At 48.5% G+C, this 23,705-nt stretch overlaps 1 protein-coding gene across 1 annotated transcript in view; it reads right to left on the bottom strand.

Moving 5' to 3' along the window:
• HIP1 (huntingtin interacting protein 1) overlaps positions 1-23,017 on the bottom strand; it is a 159,517-nt gene extending 136,500 nt beyond the window's left edge. Inside the window, exon 1 of the mRNA XM_044993519.1 lies at positions 22,835-23,017. Coding sequence (XP_044849454.1) covers positions 22,835-22,960 — 126 coding nt within the window. The 5' untranslated portion in view covers positions 22,961-23,017. The remainder of the gene's footprint in view (positions 1-22,834) is intronic.
• Positions 23,018-23,705: the final 688 nt, after the last annotated feature.

The raw sequence follows: 23,705 nt of genomic DNA, 5'->3' as shown, positions 1-23,705 counted from the left end.
TCTGTACCTGTAGTCGTAACTTGGAACCGCAATTCACTCCATTGCGGGACGGAGCATCATAAAGTCAAAACCATTGTCGTAAATCCAATCAGGGTGTCAACTGAGAAACGCTGTAAGTGCCGTTCACTGTAAGTCGAATGTTGTAAAGTCGAGGACTCCCTGCATTAACTATGGCACCTTTATGCCAATATAACTTGTGTCAGGAAAAGTTTATAGTGTAGACACGGCCTTAGATACCTACCAAGGTGATGAATCAGTATAAACTCCTAGATTAGAATCTAGCCCAGAAGGGACTGGACTGGAACAGCAGGAGATGCTGGAAGCCAGGACTGAGTTACACTGGCAGATCTGCATAAGATAAATTTGCATAAAACCTACACTGTATTATGCGTGGCTTTAACCAGTGCTCCCTACCTTCAGGGAATGACAAATAAACCAAGTTTTTCAGCTAAGGCCATGTCTACACTAGCGAGTTTACAGTGGCACGGCTGTACTGATGCAACTGCACCACTGTACTCATGTAGCTGCTCTATGTCAGTGGGAGGGAGCTCTCCCGTCAACATCATAAAACCAGCTCCACGAACAGCAGTAGCTGTCTCGACAGGAAAAGCTCTCCTGCCATCATAGTGCTGTCCACACTGGTGCTTCTGACAGTGTAACTTATGTCTCTCAGGAGGGTGTTTTTCACACACACCCCCAGCAGCATCAGTTAAACTGACAGAAGTGGTAGTGTAGACATGGCCTAAGACTGTAACAAAACTTTCCAGAGACTGACAATTTGTTGTGGTCAACAGCCTGGCTGTTGGTGGATTTTCTGTAACTTTAAGTCTAAATCAAGATTTGAGGACTTCAGAAACTCAGCCAGAGTTGTTGGGCCTACTACAGGAATGAGTGGATGAGGTTCTGTGGCCTGCAATGTGCAGGAGCTCAGACTAGATGATCACGAGAGTCTCTTCTGGCCTTAAAGTCTATGAAGGATGGAATAGCAGCTTTAACTTGTGCCTTCTTCTTTTCTTTATCTTTGAAATATTTAAAGTCAGATATTTACAAATGCAAGAAAAAAAGAAAAAAGAAAAATCTAATCTAAACACATTGTTCCTTAAGTCAATTTCCAGCCTTAAGGCATGTGGAAAAAGAAAGAGGATTATAAAGGAAACTAATACTACCTGCACTACAGCTTCATGAGTAGTGCTGCTCTGGTCACAGTGCCCAATGGCACCCTCACACCCGCCATTGCACCTACTGGGCTAACACTGCCCAGGCAATTCAATAATGGCTAAAATGGTGCCCTCTATTAGTGTTACAACTTGGCTGGGTAACATGCAAGCAAACCCATGATTACACACTAGGAACTCCCCCTCAGACACACCAAGAGACCCACAGCTACAGGAACTGGAAACACAATACCCTTCTCTGGCAATGTTTCATCTCACTGGAACTGCTGGTCCCAATACCTGAGGGGCCCACACTGTCTCCCCAAGAGTCCCAAATACAGTGATAGGTCCAACCCCTGCAGTTGGAAACTCAAAACCAGTGCAAATATGTAACTTAACACTTAGCAGAACAAACCCTGGAAGTTTCAACTCACACAAGAGGAGGCTGAAATCTGAAACAGCTCCAAGGGTCAAAGAATCCTGTGGCACCTTATAGACTAACAGACGTTTTGCAGCATGAGCTTTCATGGGTGAATACCCACTTCTTCGGATTCACCCACGAAAGCTCATGCTGCAAAACGTCTGTTAGGGCTTGGCTACACTTGCAAGTTGCAGCGCTGGTAGAGGTTTTCCAGCGCTGCAATTAGTAACCGTCCACACCTGCAAGGCACATCCAGCGCTGCAACTCCCTGGCTGCAGCGCTGGCTGTACACCTGGCCAGGTTGGGGTGTAGCGATTGCAGCGCTGGTGATCCAGCGCTGCTCATCAAGTGTGGACACACACCAGCGCTTTTATTGGCCTCCAGGGAATAAGGAGATATCCCAGAATGCTTTTAACTAAATTACTGTCTTTGTTTTGTTATGCAGCCTCTCTTTGTTTTGTTGTGAACTCCGTTGAACTGCTTATCTAAAAAACAAACACTGATCACAGCAAACAGGAGCTATCTGTACCTGGCTGTGAACGATCAAATGAGAGGCAAGCAGTTTGCTTGACAGAGAAACAGCGTTGGATGCAGGCTGTTTGCAATTAAGACTAAGGGTTCGCGAACATTTTGTGATTTTTCAATCCAGGGAAGCTAACACACAGTGTTGGCTCCAAAAATCCACTCTCTCTATCTTCCCCGCTCCCTGTCACAGTACACCACAGGGAGTGAGTGAAACAGCGGGGAGTCCGTGTTGGAGGCAGGCTGTTTGCAATTAAGAGTTAAGACTAAGGGCTCGCGAACATTTTGTGATTTTTAAATCCAGGAAGCTAACACACAGTGTTGGCTCCAAAAATCCACTCTCTCTATCTTCCCCGCTCCCTGTCACAGTCCACCACCCTCCACCCCCCTCTTTTGAAAAGCACGTTGTTGCCACTTGAATGCTGGGATAGCTGCCCATAATGCAGCACTCCCAACAGCGCTGTAAATGCTGCAAATGTGGCCACACACCAGCGCTGGTAGCTGTGAGTGTGGCCACACACCAGCGCTGGCCCTGCACAGCTGCACGACCAGCGCTGTAACTCCCAGCGCTGCAACTTTCAAGTGTAGCCAAGCCCTTAGTCTATAAGGTGCCACAGGATTCTTTGCTGCTTTTACAGAACCAGACTAACACGGCTACCCCTCTGATACATAAGGGTCAAAGAATGCACCTTAATATGACCAACTACCAACCTAGACCTTCTAGGCTAGAGTCACCTGCTCTGGCAAGCACTTAGAGCAGCAATGAGTGGCTCCAGCAGGAGCCTGGTCCAACTCTCACAGAGGAGTGTTGACATGGAGCCCTGGATTAGGGCAAAGAGATCCCAGAGGACATGTATATACTCTTTCTGGGTTCATGTAAGTATCAGATTCCCTTAATTTGGAAGGGCCCTTTATAGAGTACATTACCTAGACATCCTCTCTCGCTGGATGGGATTGGTTCATTCTTACAAAGCCATCCTTCACAGATGGGGTGCATTTTCCACCCTGAATCTTTCCAGTGATGGTGTCTCCAGAGCCTCTTCAGAAACTTGTTCCATTCCCTGAACTGTTAAGAGTTAAAGATTTTCTCAATATTCAACCCAAGTTTTCCCCCCTGTAGCTTAAGCCCATTAGCTCCAGTTCTGTCCTAGCAGACTAATAAGAACAACTAATCCTCGTCCCCTTTCTATATGGCAGAGAGACATCCATCATCTCCTCCAGCCTGCACTCCCCTTCCCTTGCCCTTTCCTCACGTCTTCTATCACAAACATTTTATTGCTCTCCTCTGTACTTTTGCATCTGAAGAAGTGGGTTTTTTACCCACGAAAACTTATGCCCAAATAAATCTGTTAGTCTTTAAGGTACCACCAGACTTCTTGTTTTTGCAGATACACCTAACACGGCTATCCCTCTGATTCTGAATTTTTGCCATTTTGTTTATGTCTTTTTAAAAAGAATGTGGTACCCAAGTGAAGCCTAGCCAGGACTGAGCAGAACAGTTGTCTAGTTTGTTCTGTCTGTGATATGCCTGTTAATACCACATAGCAATAGGGCATTTGCTGGTTTTGTGGCAACATTCACTAGAACACCCATATCCTCCACTCTGTGATCCTGCTGTCAAGTATTGTGATACTATCCTCCTACATATTTGAGAGTCCTCCTTGTTTTGTATTATCTGTGAATCTGATTGGTGTATTCTTCATTCTCTCCTCGAGTACTGAAAATATCTAGTATTGCATGCAGATCTTCAGGGACTCCACCCATCACTGAACCCTTCATTACTCCTTGTTGGATTTCCTAGCCAGGTATGTATCCATGTTGTAACAGTTTCATCCAATTCCCATTCCTTTGATTTCCTGTGTCCCCTGGAACTGCCCAGGGACTATCTGAAAAGTCAAAGGTTAAGGACTAAATGTCCCAAATGCGTTTCATGTGTTTGCTTTAGCTACGCTGTTAAAGTAGCTCACAGCATATTTTGCAGGATCTGTTCAATTGTCTGCATTGGAGGGAACATACAGATGGCTGTTTCCAGTTCCACAGCAGTCAAAATAAGCTACCCTGAATTCTAGCAGACTCCCCGCCCTGTAAGGGTTGTTTTTATCTGACATTGCTCTTGCTCTGGCTCCAATGAGATGCTAAAATGCTCAGATAAGCAGGCAACTTAGCTGTGGGGCACTGTAGCGGTGCGCTTCACCACTCCTCTCAAAAACCAACCGGAGCCCTCTCTGAAAATCAAAGGGCACTGGTGTCTGCACAGTGTTGGTTCCCACCACCTTTTAGATACAGTTCAATTCAGTCCAGGTAGCCCCTTGGGGAACAGTTAGCTTCTGCAGCTAGCTGGGAACTCCACCCTAGGGCTCCTCCCTTTCCTTCCTGTGAGCTTTATACAGCCCCCAGCCCATAAAACCCACAGGTGTTTCTTCTTTAGCCCGGCAATTAGCCACACCCCACCAGCTCCAATTAATTCCCCTTAATGGGAGCTGGGGCTAACAGGGGCCTGGCCAGATCTCCTGGCCAGCACCCTGTTACAGGCACAATCTCATTCCTGCATGAGTCCAGGTGTGGTGGGGGAAGGGACACGCCATAGGCAGATACAATTGACAGCAGTCATGCAGAGGAAGAGCAGAGTTTGTGACAAGCATTGTTAATACAGGTTGGTCAAGACAACAAGAGAAACTGTTTATTTCCTATCTAAAAACTACCTGTAGTTCCCTCTCATCCTGGGCTCCCAGTGACCAGGCACATCACATCCTTTGTGGCTGATGCACTCACTAGAATCAGTGTGTATCTTTTAACTCTCTCCTCCTTTCACCACTGAATATTACTTTCCATTCTGTGCCTGGCAATAAATCCCTGCAGCCTTGGCAAACCCGGCTGAAATACTGAAGAGCAAATGGCATCTTCCGCTTCAGAGAGACCTTGAGAAAAATAATGTAGTCTAGTTTGCAAGGCTGAACTAATCACTAAAAATGGACAACAAGCAGGTTGCTACCAAGATTTAGAAGAAATAGAGGCAATTCCTATTTTCATTAAACCAGTGAAATACTCACTGGAAAATCCTTTACTTGAATACAGAATCCATCCAATTTAAACCGGTCACCGTTAGAATGTTTTATATTGATCCCTACTTTATCAGAACCCCAGGCTCATTTAAAGCATTGCTGAACTCTATGACAAAGCTTTTTCACAACTGCAGACTTCCCTTGGCCTCAGGCGGTCACTGTCATTTTGCAGACCCCTGTATTCACTGTGAGAGGACCTCCGCCTGTTACCAGATGGCTTGAAATTCACTCAAATACAGACACATCACATGCCCTACTATAGCAGCACTAATCAAACAACACCCTGAAAATACAGGACCCAGTCCTGCGCCCACTGAGGTCAGTGGCAAAATTCCCTTGACTTCCGGGGGGAGCAGGATCAGACCCGTGATTTTCACAGCACGTGTTAGTTTCCAGAGTGCATCATTATGTAAAAAATTCATCGTGATCTCTGCGCATATATAACAGCAGCCACCAACCAAAAGCACAGGAAAAGGGGAAGAAGCCACATGTTACAGTAAATTGTTAAGAATTAAAATATTTTCATTCACGTTAGTGAAACCATTGGGATATAAATAAATCTCTAACAGGGACTCAAAACAGACCAGATGACTCATGTTCATTAGTTACGGAAGCCAACTACAATTCCAGTCCTAAGCACCCTCAATTCCTATTTAAGTCACTGGAAATTGAGGGCATTCAGCCTCCAGATCGTAAGAGCTCATTTTTCCAAAGGTGAAAGTCTAGTGAACTAATCCACTGTATCACCTACTCCCTTAGGATGGGTTCATCTGGCTTAATTTGTCACTTTCCACAGACAAGAGCTATTTTTTCCCCAGTTCTCTGCAAGTGTCAACACAATTCTTTAAATATCTACTCGCAAAGGCTATATATAGTAACACTCTGGCACTTTAAAAGGAGCCTCATTTCCTGTGTAAGAGTTGATGTTCTTAGCAAAATTGATGGATGGCTACAGCATCTGAACCACTGAGAAAATAACAGGGTTTTTAAATGTTCTGCTAGCAGTAAACTAGTATTTCCCTTCACGCCTGTGACTGGGCCCATCTCTGTGCCAATGCACCTCTTCCACGCAAGTCCACTCCAATTAACAGGGCTGCTCAGGGGCCAAGTGGGAAGACAATTTGGCCCATTATGCACATGAGATAAGAAAGAAGAGGGACAGGGGAGACAGTAATCTCCCCCATACAGTATTTTATTAAATATTATTGTTTTTGGCTGCAAAGGCAACCAAGGACAGCACTCTCCAGCCCAGCTATTGTGCTTTGCAGTGAGCTGCTTTCAAGTTTTTTACTAAAGAAATTAAAGTTAGACCACCAACTTAAAAAAAGAAATCACACTTCCATTTCATAAGATTTTACCTTCTGTGGTTATAAGTAACACCTTCGATTATTAATACATAAAAAAATCACAAATATTCTCTTTTTATTCCGTTTACTTAGTGCTTTTATCACTTTGGGTCTAGTCAGGTTCCCACTTTCTCCAGTGTAGTCAGTCTGTTTATGCTGTTTGTGAGGGTCTTTTCCCCAGCACCAGAGAATTTTTTTTTTTTAAATATAGGGAAATTTGACTGAAAAACTGGAGATGTTGGCAGAAGGACTCAGGGGCAGGCATGGTACCTGAAACTACTTTAAAATCTTTTCGCCTGGATAGTTTTCACGTTCACGTGTACCTTGAAATTGGGAGATTCCAAATCAGCTTTTTGAGTGCAGTTTTCTCTTAATGCAGCCCATTAACTGCATGGTGCCAAAGCTGGACTGGGAGGACACATCGGGGAGATGCACACGTACAGGATATTAATGGTTATGGAGTACATTCTCCCCCCCTCACTCCCATTTACTACCCACTAATTCCACTGAAATCCATGGGCAAACATGTACTGCTCACTGTGAGTAAGGATGGCCTTTTAGAATGAAGACAGTATTTCTATTTGAGTTTTGTACACTGTGCCAATCCCACTACACTTAAGAGAAATTTCTGCCTTTCTCCCCTAGCTCAGTCAGCAAGCGGTGGAGGAAGATGGATCTCTGAAAGTGGACATTCACTAGAAAAGGGGAACATTCAGGAGTGACAGGTTTCAGAGTTGTAGCTTTGTTAGTCTGTATCAGCAAAAACAATGAGAAGTCCTTGTGGCACCTTAGAGACTAACAAATTTATTTGGGCATAAGCTTTTGTGGGCTAAAACCCACTTCATCAGATGCACAGAGTGGAAAATACAGTAGGCAGGTATAAATACACAGTACATGAAAAAATTGGAGTTGCCTTACCAAGTGTGTGTGGGGGTGGTCAGTGCTAACGAGTCAATTCAATTAAGGTGAAAGTGGGATATTCTCAACAGTAGAATACCAAGGGAAGAAAAATCAGGATAATGAGGCCAATGTAATCAGGATGGCCCATTTCAAACAGCTGACAAGAAAACTAATTTCCCCCTACTGATATTCATACCTTCTTGTCAACTGTTTGACCACATCCCCCTCTGGGACGCCAAAGGCCCACATCCTCTGAACTGCAGAACAGGAAGAGGTTTCTCTGCTGCAGGCTCTGAAACAGAGTTGCTCCTGGTACAGGAATAATTCCGGGTCTCTAAAGGAGAATTCATAGCTTAGAAGAGGTGAAGCTCTCCAGATATCCGAGCTAGCCAATCAGCAATGATGCTACTTCTATGCATTACAGTTGTGTTACCACTGGGTGTTTAAAGTGATCAACAGACTTAAAACACAGAACAAAGCTCTTACACTTTCTAGTCCTTCAGTCTATGCCATTTTCACTTAAAAAGAATCAGCAAGGACTGGATGGTTCAAGAGACAGGAAAGGGGATACTTGGCTTCCACCTCTCCATCACCAGCTTGAAAAAAAAACACACACACACACACACACAACCACCATCCAATGGCTGTCGAGTGACTACGTGAAGCAAGCTAGTGATCTCAGTCCATTGACTAACAGAAAGGTACCAGCCCTCCCTCCCTCTACAAAAACAAAGAAAAATCCATGGGCTGTTGGCACTCTAAGGGTACGTCTACACTACGGGACTATTCCGAATTTGCATAAACCGGTTTTGTAAAACAGATTTTATAAAATCGAGTGTGCGCGGCCACACTAAACACATTAAATCGGTGGTGTGCGTCCATGGTCCGAGGCTAGCGTTGATTTCTGGAGCGTTGCACTGTGGGTAGCTATCCCGTAGCTATCCCATAGTTCCCGCAGCCTCCCCCGCCCCTTGGCATTTCCGGGTTGAGATCCCAGTGCCTGATGGGGCAAAAATCATTTTCGCGGGTGGTTCTGGGTACAGCCTCACCCCTCCCTCCCTCCCTGACAGCGGCAGACAACCGTTTCGCGCCTTTTTTGCTTGGTGAACCGTGCAGACGCCATAGCACAGCAAGCATGGACCCTGCTCAGCTCCATACCGCAATCGTGGATGTTTTAAACACCTCGCGCACTCTCGTGCAGTATATGCTGAACCAGGACCTTCGAACCGAGGCGAGTAAGAGGCGGATACGGCAGCGCGGCGATGACAGTGATGAGGACGTGGACACAGAATTATCTCAAACCGCGGGCCCCGGCGCTTTGGAGATCCTGATGGTAATGGGGCAGATTCTATCCATTGAACGCCGATTTTGGGCCCGGGAAACAAGCACTGACTGGTGGGACCGCATTGTGTTGCAGGTGTGGGACGATTCCCAGTGGCTGCGAAACTTTCGCATGCGTAAGGGCACTTTCATGGAACTTTGTGACTTGCTTGCCCCTGCCCTGAAACGCCATAATACCAAGATGAGAGCAGCCCTCACAGTAGAGAAGCGAGTGGCGATAGCCCTGTGGAAGCTTGCAACGCCAGACAGCTACCGGTCAGTCGGGAATCAATTTGGAGTTGGAAAATCTACTGTGGGGGCTGCTGTGATGCAAGTAGCCAAAGCAATCACTAAGCTGCTGCTACGAAAGGTTGTGACTCTGGGAAACGTGCAGGCCATAGTGGATGGCTTTGCTGCAATGGGATTCCCTAACTGTGGGGGGGCGATAGATGGAACCCATATCCCTATCTTGGCACCGCAGCACCAGGGCACCCAGTACGTAAACCGGAAGGGGTACTTTTCAATGGTGCTGCAAGCACTGGTGGATCACAAGGGACGTTTCACAAACATCCACGCGGGATGGCCAGGGAGGGTTCATGACGCTCGCGTATTCAGAAGCACTACTCTGTTTAAACGGCTGCAACAAGGGACTTATTTTCTGGTCTGGGAAGTAACAGTTGGGGATGTTGAAATGCCTGTCGTTATCCTGGGGGACCCAGCCTACCCCTTGATGCCATGGCTCATGAAGCCATACACAGGCAGCCTGGACAGTGGTCAGGATCTGTTCAATTACAGGCTGAGCAAGTGCAGAATGGTGGTGGAATGTGCATTTGGCCGTTTAAAGGCGCGCTGGCGCACATTACTGACTCGCTCAGACCTCAGCCAAACCAATGTCCCCTATGTTATTGCTGCTTGCTGTATTCTCCACAATCTCTGTGAGAGTAAGGGGGAGACCTTTATGGCGGGGTGGGAGGCTGAGGCAAATCACCTGGCCGCTGATTACGCGCAGCCAGACACCAGGGAGATTAGAAGAGCACACCAGGAAGCGGTGCGCATCAGAGAAGCTTTGAAAACGAGCTTCATCAATGGCCAGGGTACAGTGTGACTGCTGTGTTTGTTGATGAACACCCAACCCCCTTGATTGACTCAGTCCCTGTAAGCAACTCCCCCTCCCCCTTCGAGTACAGCTTACTTATGCAAATAAAGTCACTCATTTAAAAAGCATGAATTCTTTATTGATTCATTATAAAAAGAGGGAGAGAAGTAAGGGTGTGCTTTGGGAGGAGGAAAGGAGGGATGGAGAAGGCCATTAAAAAAATAAAATTCAGAGTAACGACATCCTTCTGGTTGGGCTGTCCACGGGGGTGGAGTGGGCGGGCGCACGGAGCCTCCCCCCACGCGTTCTTACACGTCTGGGTGAGGAGGCTAAGGAACATGGTGAGGGGGGAGGGTGGTTATACAGGGGCTGCAGCGGCACTCTGTGATCCTGCTGCCGTTCCTGAAGCTCCACAAGACGCCGGAGCATGTCAGTTTGATCACGCAGCAGCCCCAGAGTTGCATCCCGCCACCGCTGATCTTCCTGCCGCCACCGCTGATTTTCCTGCCGGTCTTCCTGCCGCCACCTCTCATCTCGGTTGTCCCTCCTGTCCTCACGTTCATCCCTCCTGTCCTCACGTTCACTGGCCTCTTTCCTGTAATTTGAAACCACGTCCTTCCACTCATTCAGATGAGCTCTTTCATTGCGTGTAACTTCCATAATATCCGAGAACATCTCATCTCGCGTCTTCTTTTTCCTCCGCCTTATCTGTGCTAGCCTTTGGGATGGAGGAGGGACGCTTGAAATATTTGCAGCTGCATGAGGGAGATAAATATTTAGAAAGATACATTTTACAGAACAATGGTTATACTCTTTCACAGTGAAAAGCACTATTCACCTTACATAGCACATGTGATTTCCCTACAAGGTCGCATTTTTCATCTTAATAGTGCCTGCTTGCAACTCTTGGGTTACAGATCTCAGACACAGGTCCAGGCATCAGGATTCAGCTTGCATGCGGCCATGGTAAGCCACTGTCTCAGTGATTTACCCCTCCCCCCCCAACGCATGGCTAATACCACGCTAGCTCCCTGCTAATCAACAACCTTCCCCCTCCCCCCCACCCACTGCTTGTCCGGTAGCTTGGGGAAGATCGCCTCGCCGGTGACCAAACAGAAAAGATCATCGGCATTTCACTCCTCCCCTCCCCCCGCTTCGCTACGTGCAGGAAAGTGTTTTTTTTAAGCTGCTGCATTCCACGAACCCAGTAGAAAAATGGCCACCCCCCCTTACTTAAATTCCTGATTTCTAACCAGGTTATCCTGAACGATATCACTTTGCTGAGGATAACAGAACAAGATAAAGAGCGCATGCTTCTTGAATGCCAGCAGTCACCGGGACCATACGCCGCTATGCTTTGCCACGCAATGATACCTGATTACTTGCTACATGCATGGCATGGTAAAGTGTCCTACCATGGTGGGCGGAACAAGGATGCTTTGCCCAGAAACCTTCTGCAAAGGCTTCTGGAGTACCTACAGGAGCGCTTCATCGAGATGTCCCTGGAGGATTTCCTCTCAATCCCCGGACATGTTAACAAACTTTTCTAAGTAACTATACTGTCTGCGAATGCGTCCCAAGTCCTCAGGGAAAATCAATCATTAAAAAAGGCTTGCTTAAAAAACACTGTTTGCTATTTGCAAAGGTACACTCACCAGAGCTCCCTTCCATGGCGTCATTCTCTGGAATAGTTGCTTGTGAGGGCTGGGAGCAGGGTAATTCCGTCAGGGTGATAAAAAGCTCCTGGCTGCTGGGGGTCACGGAGTGCTGTGTGCTCTCTGCGAGGTCTTCCTCCTCTTCTTCATCTTCATCTTCCCCGTCTGACATGGCAGAGATTACAACCCCCACCTCGGAATCCACGGTCAGGGGTGGGGTACTTGTGGCGCAGCCCCCTAAAATTGCATGCAGCTCAGCATAGAAGCGGCATGTTTTTCGACCTGCCCCGGACCTTCCGTTTGCTTCTTTGGTTTTCTGGTAGGCTTGTCTGAGCTCCTTAACTTTCACTCTGCACTGCACGGAGTCCCTGCTGTGGCCTTTATCCGTCATAGACTTAGAAATTCTTTCAAATACTTTTTCATTTCGTCTTTTGGAACGCAGTTCTGTTAGCACTGAATCCTCTCCCCATATAGCGATCAGATCCATTACCTCCCGAGCGGTCCATGCTGGGGCTCTTTTTCGATTCTCAGGAGACTGCATTGTTAACTGTGCTGATGAGCTGTGCGTGGTCACCTGTGATGATGAGCTCTCCACGCTGGGGAAGCAGGAAATGAATTTCAAAAGTTCGCGGGGCTTTTCCTGTCTACCTGGCCAGTGCATCCGAGTTGAGAATGCTGTCCAGAGCGGTCAGTGGTGCACTGTGGGATAGCTCCCGGAGGCCAATACCGTCGATTGCGGCCACACTAACCCTATTCCGATATGTTAATACCGATATTAGCGCTACTCCTCTCGTCGGGCAGGAGTACAGAAACCGATTTAAAGAGCCATTAAAATCGATATAAGGTGCCTCCTAGTGTGGACGGTTGTGGCGTTAAATCGGTTTTAGGCTCCTAAAACCAATTTAAACGCCTAGTGTAGACCAGGCCTAAGAAGATATCCCCAAACCAAAATGGTCACAGATACTGAACACCCCTTCTTGGCCTTAATCAAGCACTGGCAATGGGACACTTTCACAAACACTCAGCAAAAGAACAAACCACATGTGACGAATATTAGTCATGCACGACTGGAAGGTGCTCAAACACTATGTCTCAAAGTTCCCCTATCCAATGCAACTTACATTCACATTCAGAGCACATCAGCTCTTACAGTGACAAACCAGGCTCCCTCTATAGGAACAACAGTTCTTCATCCTCACTCCAGTTCCAGCCAACCGTGTTCTGACTCTATGTTCTCTAAGGATCACACCAAGACATCTTCTCTCTTAATTCATTTTACAGGGAATGTATGTTGCAAGATGGGCACATTAAACTCCTGTCCCAGCAATTGATGTTGTATGCACGCCTGGTCCCTCTTTCCTAAACCAGATGCCAGATTGATGCAGTATATCATTATTTATGTAGTGCCATAAGTGCACAAAGTGATGTACAACACACAAACTGAGTCAACTAATAAGTCCTCATCACAAAGACCTTACAGTCTAAGGGCAATAAATATTTGTTTACATGATTTTGCTCAGTGAGGGATAGCCTTATGAGAGGCACATCTTGTCTTCTCAAGGATCCCAGGGGGACAGCAGTCAAACAATACATTGTAAAGAGAGAAACAGGCCAGGCACAGAGAAAATGCACTTCAATATGTCTTCTAAATGGAAATTAAAACTTCAAGGTTGTGTCTACACTGCAATCAGGAGGTGTGATTGCAGCACCTGTAGACATACCTGAGCTAGCTTTGGTCTACCAAAGTACAACTCTACCCAAGAACATAATGCAGCAGCAGCTGTGCCACTATGCATGCTGCTGTGGTGACACCGTTACTGTTATTGAAGCTAGCTTGGATCTAGCTGAGGCTGCAATCACACCACCTGCCCGCAGTGCAGACAAAGGGCACGTCGACACTGTGTGTGCCCCAGCAGCCCAGCTGTGGTTCTGCTGCTATGCCATGGTAGAGCCATAGTGCAGATGCTTGCTACAGCAACGGAGGGGGATTTCTGTTGCTGTTGATAATCCACCTCTCCAAGAGGTCAACATAGGTCAACATAGCACATCTACAGCGGGGTTAGGTTGGCTTAACTACAGCGCTCTAGGGGGTGAAATTTTCACACCCCCAACCATTGTAGCTATGTCAAACTAACTTTTAGGTGTAGATCAGGCCATACTCAGGGATTCAACTGTACTTCTAGCCTGGAGATGCATTACTGACAGCTGAATGGACTCCTGAAATTCACATAGGGTCAGATGTTAATCTGCTAGCCAATTTTCTCTTAAAGTAAACAGACTCTAGTGACCACAGATGCAATGGTAGCTACTTTACAACCCAGAAAAGTTCCTCACTTCTCAGCAGAGCTTTCAGTCTGCAGGCCCAGTTCACCATTGTCCTGTGTCTTGTGCAGTGATTTACACCAATGCACAGTGAGTGCACAGGGGGAGTAAAACTCTACTCTTCCGATTTGGCAGCATTTTACAACCACAGTGCACCAGCATAAACGTGGAGCAGGGCAACAGTGAATCAAGCCCTGTGGTGGTCCACAAGCTCAGTGAAGGTCTTCTAGATTTGTCTCTCATCCAAAATTGTCAACAGCCATTAGTGTTGATTATTGTTGTTTGTACTGCAGTAGAGCCTAGGAGCTCTAGTTACGGATCAGGGCCCCACCGTGCTGGGCACTGCATTGCACATCCACAGAACAAAAAGAGGTCCCTGCCCCAAAGAGCATACAACCCACTCCGTCTCTCCCTCTACTATTCAGTGCCTTTCCGATATATTCTGAGGGAAGGCCTGAAATCCCATTTTTCCAGATATCTGGAGGAAGGCTTGCCTTGGGGAAGTAGTATCTTTTCCCACTGCTTCCTTCCCTACTTGAATAAACCACTCTGGTATTAAGGCTAGACAGAAAGAACAACTGGGAGTGGGTGTCTGCCCTTATTTCACCTAGGGCTTGCAGCATGCTTGTGTTTAAAAGGGCCAACCTGAATCATGTGGAGTAAGGCTGTGTGGACTGCACCCTTAGCAAGTTTGCAGATGACACTAAACTGGGAGGAGTGGTTGATACGCTGGAGGGTAGGGCTAGGATACAGAGGGACCTAGACAAATTAGAGGATTGGGCCAAAAGAAATATGATGAGGTTCAACAAGGACAAGTGCAGAGTCCTGCACTTAGGACGGAAGAATCCCATGCACTGCTACAGACTAGGGACCGAATGGCTGGGCAGCAGTTCTGCAGAAAAGGACCTAGGGGTTACGGTGGACAAAAAGCTGAATATGAGTCAACAGTGTGCCCTTGTTGCCAAGAAGGCTAACGGCATTTTGGGTTGTATAAGTAGGGGCATTACCAGCAGATCGAGGGATGTGATCATTCCCCTCTACTCAGCACTGGTGAGGCCTCATTTGGAGTACTGTGTCCAGTTTTGGGCCCCACACTACAAGAAGGATGTGGATAAACTGGAGAGAGTCCAGCGGAGGGCAACAAAAATGATTAGGGGGCTGGAGCACATGACTTATGAGGAGAGGCTGAGGGAACTGGGATTGTTTAGTCTGCAGAAGAGAAGAATGAGGGGGGGATTTGATAGCTGCTTTCAACTACCTGAAAGGGGGTTCCAAAGAGGATGGATCTAGACTGTTCTCAGTGGTAGAAGATGACAGAACAAGGAGTAATGGTCTCAAGTTGCAGAGGGGGAGGTTTAGGCTGGATATTAGGAAAAACTTTTTCACTAGTAGGGTGGTGAAGAACTGGAATGGGTTACCTAGGGAGGTAGTGGAATCTCCTTCCTTAGAGGTTTTTAAGGTCAGGCTTGACAAAGCCCTGGCTGGGATGATTTAGTTGGGTTTGGTCCTGCTTTGAGCAGGGGGTTGGACTAGATGACCTCCTGAGGTCCCTTCCAACCCTGAGATTCTATGATTCTATGAAGGCTCTGCCTTCATTAGCTGTATTTTCCTAAAGTTTCCCATGGTTGTGATACAGAGAAGGAAGTCTTCAGAATGTGGGTGTAGTGTGGACAAAGCCAAGGAGCCTGCTTCTCCTCAGTAGGCTTGTCTACACTAGACAGCTGCACTACTGGAACATTCATTGATGTGTCTGAACTGGTGCAAGTGACAACAGTGATGTATCCATATCATGCATTGGGCACATACGGGGCACCAAGTCCATACACAATACCTGTAGCATGTATTGCAGGGATTGTTACCCTACAATGCCCTGCACAGCTCCCAAGGGCTGATACATAGCATCTCTTTCCAATCGTAAGTGCCTCAATGCACCTGTATGGACAAAAGAGACAAGGTGGGTAAGGTTATAGCTTTTCCTGTCTCTCTCATATCCTGGGACTAACACAGCTGCAGCAACACTGCAAACACCAGTGTAGACAAGGCTTTTGTGATTAGAGTGGTGTGCTGAGGTTTAAACAGTCTGTGTAGAAATGCAGTGCTCCTGCAACAGAACACAAATCCTTCAGAAAACCACTGCTTTGAAGGGCAGATCATTTAAATGTAGGCAAAAAGCAGACCATGTTTTGAAGCTGCTCTGTCAAGTGAAGTTGCTATTCTGAGTGCACATTTCCCCCTCTTCACTTACATTATCTCCTTGTATCCATTTTCCTTCGAGAGTAATTGGTACCATCCTGAGAGAAGCTCCTGGAGCCTTCTGTGATCCTTTATTGCTCTGTGGTATATCTCAGAATGTAACACCCTGCATACATCTTACCCACCATACATGCATCCTTCTTCTATTCTCACTCACTCTTTTTTTTTTTTTGGTTAAATATTTGGCTTATCCAACAGCTGAATATCTTGTCTCTGCTAGTTTGCTAGGCAAAAATTCAGTTAGTACAGAGCATGAATCAACTCTCTGTCCCCAGCATCACAACTGCATCCCCTCAGGACAAATGCAATGGAAGGGAGACGGGAAATCAAAGTAGATTAGATTGCAGTGCTACGCCTAACCTAACCAAGGAGATTCAAGACCTTTGGCTTCAAACTTTGCTGCTAGAGCTTTAACCCTGACAAGCATTTTAAAGGTTCATCCAGAATAGTTACTACTGTAGCAGACTCCTTGACAGCAAAAGAATCATTTCCAGAGGATACAGATGTCAGACTAAATTAAATGCTACAGGAAACACAAGTAACAACATTTCTAACAACATATGTCATGATTCATTATTTTTTTGTTGGTCCCCTCCCCCAGCCAGTGTTGTTGCTCAGCTCTTAAAATTTGTTCCATTTCAGCCGCTGTAACAAGCACTAGCAGATCCAAACAAGTGATACAGATGTTAAGCTAGACAGTCATTTTAAAAGCCCTCACCTCCACATGCAATTATAAACTCCTATCTGGTTTTGTATCTGTAAGACAGCAGGATCTATAGGATCTCAATGTCTCTACTGCTCAGCTTTTCCATTAAAAACCATCTGTGTTGATGGCTGAAGAAAAGCAGAGCCATTACGGGTATGTAAAAAGCAACAGCAGGCAGTCTAATCTAAGCTGCTCTAGGAGAGGTTCTTTCATCCAGCAGGAAGTCCATCAAGAGTTGGCAAACACGCACTGAAACAGTGTAAAAATAAACTTATTTGGATCTATCTTTATGTTTGCGTCACAAAGCAACCTGAGGAACTCACCTACCAAGGCCAGGGAAACGGAGACTGCAAGTCTGCCACTATAAAGTTCATTCCCATCCGGCCCAAAAGCAACAAATTAGCTTTGTCAGAGGAAAAACTATTAAATTCAGGATCCTTGTGTAGAATCTAATGAAACAGTCTCATCATATTCGCAGAGTACCCCAATACCGATCTCACACCACATAGGACAGTGTTTCTCAAATTGGGGTAGCCACTTGTGTAGGGAAAGCCCCTGGCGGGCCGGGCAGGTCCGTCCGATCGCGGCTCCCACTGGCTGTGGTTCACCACCGCAGGCCAATGGGAGCTGATGGAAGCGGCAGCCAGTAAGGCCCTCGGACCGCGCCGCTTCCAGCAGCTCCCAATGGCCTGGAGCAGCAAACCGTGGCCAGTGGCAGCCGCAATCGACCGGACCTGCAGACGGGGCAGGTAAACAAACCGGCCTGGCCCCGGGGCTTTCCCTACACAAGCGGCGACCTCAGTTTGAGAAACACTGACATAGGATGAGTCATGACAGGAAACAGATGTCAGTCATCCAACAGGACAGAATAACCATTTTGACATGGCTTTTCCACTTGGGATACTCCTCTGGCATGGGACATTCCTCTTCATAAATGTTCTGCTGCCAGAAGACCAGGCAGATACTGAAGTACACTGCGAGTGGGCTGGGGATACAGAAATACAGGTAAACCTTGATTTTATAAAGGTCTTGGGAATCAGATGAAACTTCTGTATTAAAAAAAAATCACTATTTCAAATAAATGCATATCAGGTTCTATGCAAAATCTGGAGGCACAGATCAGAAAAGTGTTGAATAACCAGTGTTTGGAAAAATCATAGTTAACTTCTAGTCACCTTGGCATATCTCAGAGACTTCACCATAAACTGGAATGGGATCATGCATCCTGTGATGGAGTTAAAGAGTCTCCATCACAGTGCCCTGAGATTTCCAGCTACCAAAAGATTTGGAAAGATCTACTAAGAACAAGAAAAGATGCAGCATCTTGCTGGGTGCTGATAAGTACTTGCTTAGAAACAAATGCTGAATAATTTGGTCCTATAACCAGCTTTCTGGACCTTGCTAGTTTGTGCCTGTGACCCTGATGTTCACATATTGTGTCCTCACAGTTAGAACTTATAATATCCTCAAGAAAATGAAACTCAGGTGATACAGATGTTCCAAGTTTTGCACAGACTTTTGTTGCTGATGGCATGAATTATCATCTTCTGATGCTTTGCTATCTGCACTAAGATATAAGTATTAGCGCCATTACCCATCTAGTAATGTTCACTTTCTGTGGGGAAGAAGAGGCTCTCAAGGGAATACTTATACTACATATTTGATGTAAGGAACCCATTAGTCTGGGCAGAGTGAGGCCATTTAGTGAAACACAGAACTTTAGTTGGAATAAAGGCTTTCAAATCTGAAATAAACAGGCTTCACTGTTTTCTACAGGCTCTGAATCACACTGGAGACACTGGTCTCGAGTGATGATTGCACTCAATCCCCTTTAGGACCTGTTAGATTGCAAAGCTAGTCCCGGCTCCAAATGTAGGGCTTTAAGTACTTTTTCTAGGTAGCTTCCAATAGAACAGGAGTCCTTACTCAAAACCTCATAAACTCAACACTGAGCCTTACTCTATGTCTCTACCATCAGGACATTAACCCATACTCCGGTTGTTTCCCACCTCAGCAACCACTATTGCCTTTTCTGGAGTCTCACCCTCTACCCCATCCTTTCACAGTCAGTTTTTGACAACTGTTAGGCTGCTTGTGTGCTGAAACCACAGCCTACCACACTGATCAATATTGTTCGCTCCCCCCTTGGTCTGTCTATCCATCTTGTGTCTCATCCTATACTTAGACTGTAAGCTCTCAGGGGCAGAGACTGTCTTTTTGTTCTGTGTTCGTACAGCACCTAGCACACGGGGGCCCTGGTTCATGACTGGTGCTCTTAGGCACAACAATAATACAAACAATACTGTTGGGCAGATCCCCTCCCTCTTCTACTGCTCTGACCAGCAATCCCAATCCCCTGCCTGCACTACCTCCATTCCTTCCTCAAATCTCTGCCTTGGCTTTACCTCTTATTCCCCACAGAGGGCCAGATTCTTTGTTGCCCTGCCCCTTGTGCAGTCATTTACACCAGTGAGTGCAAAGTGGGTATAAAATGCTACTAGATCAAAATGGTAGCAGTTTGCACTGGTGCAAATGACTCCATGAAGAGCAGAGCAATAGGGAAGCTTCCCCAAAGTTCCTACTTTACATCAGTTGCAGCACTCTCCCCCTGACCCTGTTCTCCTCTCCTGCTATATAATCCCTTTGAGCTGGCCAAGCATCTCTCCCAACTGATCCCTCTGTTACTTTCCACTGCTTCTGAGTCTGTGCCTTCTTGCATGCCACCCCGACCCACTTATACTTAAAGCAGCCTCCCAATTAGCATCCAGGTCTCCTTCCTCTTCTCTTCCAGAAAACCTTCTGAAAAACCTGCCTGTTCCAAGAAGCATTACAGCTACAAAGACCACATGCCACTCTGTGCTGGTTGCTCATGACTTTAGGCTGAAAGGCAGGGACGTTGTAATTTGCATTGGAACATTGTTCCTTATGTATATTAACATACACAATTACAGAGCTACATAGATAATAACAATCTGCTAGCATATTGGCATTGCCTATATGGGGGTGCAATGCTATTTAAGCCAATGCAAGACCCTCCAATCTATACAAAACAAAGTGCACACTGTGCAAAAAATAAAAATGCCCCCTACAAGGATAACTAGAGTGGAGTTTTCTTTTAGAATATTAGTGAATTGCACAAATCTAAAGGTATAAGACATTTCAAAGCAAAAGGCATATAATAAATCCTGCTGCATAATGGAACAGCTACTGAAATAAGCACTTCAAAGCAACGGAGAAGATTCAGAACCAAAAGCATCTCTGATTCCATTAAACAGGCCATTGTATGAAAGCTAGGAGCCTTGAAGGTTAAGGGACATTTAATGCCTATCTGGAATTGCTCTGGAAACCAATGTAATGATAGAGGTGGAATGTGAGAGGGCACCTGGGTGTGCATTACCAGTGAGGCATATGCATTTGGAGTTAATTGCAAGATGGGAATCTCTCCTTTTAAAGGACATTACACTCATCTTTACAAGACCTAGACACATATTTTCACCCTGGCTGCCATTATTTTACCCACCACTGTAGCATCTGTTCAGCTACAATTTTTGAAACATCCAACTGTAGATAAAACTCCTGGAAACTTGAAATCTTTGACCAATAAGATCTACTTGCATGAGCTAGTCCTATGCAGGCTAGACCAAGGGCTAATCTTAGCTTCCTTCACTTGACTCCCCTAACTTGAGCAAAACTCTTCCAGTGAAGGGGCCAGGAGGCTGCCTTCTCCTCCTCATTGCTCTGACACACTGCAGCAACTGTGGACTCCAGTTGCTGCTTTTGTGTCTGTCTGTCAAAAATCATCTCTTCTCCCAAACTTGTGCTTCTCACATCTGAGCTACAGTTTCAGACTTTCAGCTTCTGCCCCATCTCAGTGCATGCTTAAAAATACCAGAAGGTAGATGATTAGCTCTCTGTGTGACGGAACAATACTTTTATATATCTGGGCCTCACTGCTTCTTCCCCTGCCCCTCCCTTTGCTTCATCTGTCTGTTTATTGCAGGTCTAATTTAGATCAGGCTCTTCCGGGCAAAGGCATGGTGCCATCTCAGTGCATATCAATAACAGCAGCTGGTTATCAGCAGCGACTGCAGGTAGAGAAGGCACCTACATGGATGGACGGACAGACTGGGGAGGGGACAGCATTTGGGGCTGGATCCCCAAACTGGTCATGTCTGTGTCTTGCCTTCTCTGTCCACTGATATCTCACCCCTCTGGCTCTCGGGGGACTGGGTATCTTGGTATTGCACGGCCCAGGGCATCCCCCCCCCCCAATACCTTCACCAGCCCCGCAATGCCCCTACTCCTCATCCCCCCCAGCATTCCCAAACCCTCAATGCCCCCACTCCTCATCCCCCAGTGTCCCCAGCTCCACTCCTCATCCCCCACCATCCTCCCAATGCCCCTACTCCTCATCTCCCCAACCCCTCGATGCCCCCACTCCTCATCCCCCAGCATCCTCCCAATGCCCCTACTCCTCATCCCCCAGCATGCCCCATATCTCCACTCCTCAGCCCCCCTCCCCCAATGTCCCCACTCCTCCTCCCCCAGCATCCCCCAATGCCCCCAGCATCCCCCATATCCCCACTCCTCAGCCCCCTCCCCCAATGCCCCCACTGCTCAGCCCCCACCAGCCCCGCAATGCCCCTACTCCTCATCCCCCCCCAGCATTCCCAAACCCTCAATGCCCCCACTCCTCATCCCCCAGCGTCCCCACCAGCACCCCCAGCTCCACTCCTCATCCCCCACCATCCTCCCAATGCCCCTACTCCTCATCTCCCCAACCCCTCGATGCCCCCACTCCTCCTCCCCCAGCATCCGCCCAATGCCCCTACTCCTTATCCCTCCATCCCTCCTCCCCCAGCATCCCCCCATGCCCCCACTCCTCATCCCCCAGCATCCCCCATGCCCCCACTCCTCAGCCCAATGCCCCCACTCCTCAGCCCCCAGCATCCCCCATATCTCCACTCCTCAGCCCCCCTCCCCCAATGCCCCCACTCCTCATCCCCCAGCATCCCCCATATCCCCACTCCTCATCCCCCCTCCCCCAATGTCCCCACTCCTCATCCCCCCAATGCCCCTACTCCTTATCCCTCCACCCCTCCTCCCCCAGCATCCCCCCCATGCTCCCACTCCTCATCCCCCATATCCCCACTCCTCAGCCCCCCTCCCCCAATGTCCCCACTCCTCATCCCCCAGCATCCCCCCATGCCCCCACTCCTCCTCCCCCAGCATCCCCCAATGCCCCCAGCATCCCCCATATCCCCCCTCCTCAGCCCCCTCCCCCAATGCCCCCACTCCTCATCCCCCAGCATCCCCCATATCCCCACTCCTCATCCCCCCTCCCCCAATGTCCCCACTCCTCATCCCCCCAATGCCCCTACTCCTTATCCCTCCACCCCTCCTCCCCCAGCATCCCCCCCATGCTCCCACTCCTCATCCCCCATATCCCCACTCCTCAGCCCCCCTCCCCCCATGCCCCCACTCCTCCTCCCCCCACAGCATCCCCCAATGCCCCCAGCATCCCCCATATCCCCACTCCTCAGCCCCCTCCCCCAATGCCCCTACTCCTCATCTCCCCAACCCTTCAATGCCCACTCCTCCTCCCCCAGCATCCCCCAATGCCCCTACTCCTTATCCCTCCACCCCTCCTCCCCCAGCATCCCCCCATGCCCCCACTCCTCATCCCCCCGCATCCCCCATATCCCCACTCCTCAGCCCCCCTCCCCCAATGCCCCCACTCCTCATCCCCCCCAGCATCCTCCCAATTCCCCCAGCATCCCCCCATGCCCCCACTCCTCATCCCCAAGCATCCCCCAATGTCCCCACTCCTCAGCCCCCTCCCCCAATGCCCCCACTCCTCATCCGCCAGCACCCCCCATATCCCCACTCCTCAGCCCCCCTCCCCCAATGCCCCACTGCTCAGCCCCCTCCAACCCTCCCACTGCTCAACACCATCATCTCCCCTTGTCCCCCGCCCCTCCGCCAGCCCCCTCAGCGCCCCGCCCCTCCGCCAGCCCCACTCACTCATCCCCCCGCCCCGCTCGGCGCCCCGCCCTTCCCGGTCCCACCTACGGTACCTGGCTGCGCTCGAAGCCCTCGCGCTCCGCCTCCGGGCCGCTGCCCCCGCCGCCGCCCCCGCGCCGGCTCAGCACCTTGGGCAGCGGGTTGGGCACCTGCTTCATGGAGCTGCTCACACGGTCCATCCCGGCTCGCCCCGGCCCGCCAGCCGCGCGCCCCGCAGCCGCTACCCGCCGCTAGCGGGACCCACGCCCGCGGCATTGGCCCCCGCCCCTGCCGCTCACACGGCGGCCACGCCCCCCCGGGTGCCACCTCCCGCCCCGCGGCCCTGCCGTCTCTCATTGGCCACTGCGAATGCTACTCGAACTGAACTCCCAGTGGGACCCGTACGGCGCCGCACGGTCCCGCCCCTTCTCCATGCTCACAGGTCTAGGCAGCTGCTATTCCAAAGAGAACTGCCCCCCCAAGACCCGCCCCTTTCTCCCGCCTCCTCCTCGATCATTGGCCCTTTGCACCTTCGTCCCACCCTCAGCTTTACAGACCTTCCTCTTACCCCGCCTACTCTTCACTCATTGGCCCCGACCCCTGCTGCTTACCTCCAGATCTTGCCCCCTACACCCACCTTCTGCCAATCAAACTCCCCACCCCCCCTTGTTTTTCTTGCCCGGGTTACCTAAATCAGGGCCCCTCAGTCAAAGAAAGCCATCTCATTGGCTGCTGGGCGTGTCCACCATGTACAGCCCGCCTCCTTCTGTACCAATAGGAGTAGAGCGCTGCGGGTACCTCAGTCCTGCCGTCATGAGTAGAGCGTTGTGGGTACATTAGTAGAATCATAGAATAGACTATCAGGGTTGGAAGGGACCTTAGGAGGTCATCTAGTCCCACCCCCCCTTGACCAGGGCAGTAGGAGTAGAGCATTGTGGGTAGCTT

The sequence above is a fragment of the Mauremys mutica genome, chromosome 19 (genome assembly GCF_020497125.1).
Source record: "Mauremys mutica isolate MM-2020 ecotype Southern chromosome 19, ASM2049712v1, whole genome shotgun sequence".
NCBI lineage: Eukaryota > Metazoa > Chordata > Testudines > Geoemydidae > Mauremys > Mauremys mutica.
Note: the sequence above shows the minus strand (reverse complement) of the source record. Positions and strands in the feature narration are given on the sequence as shown.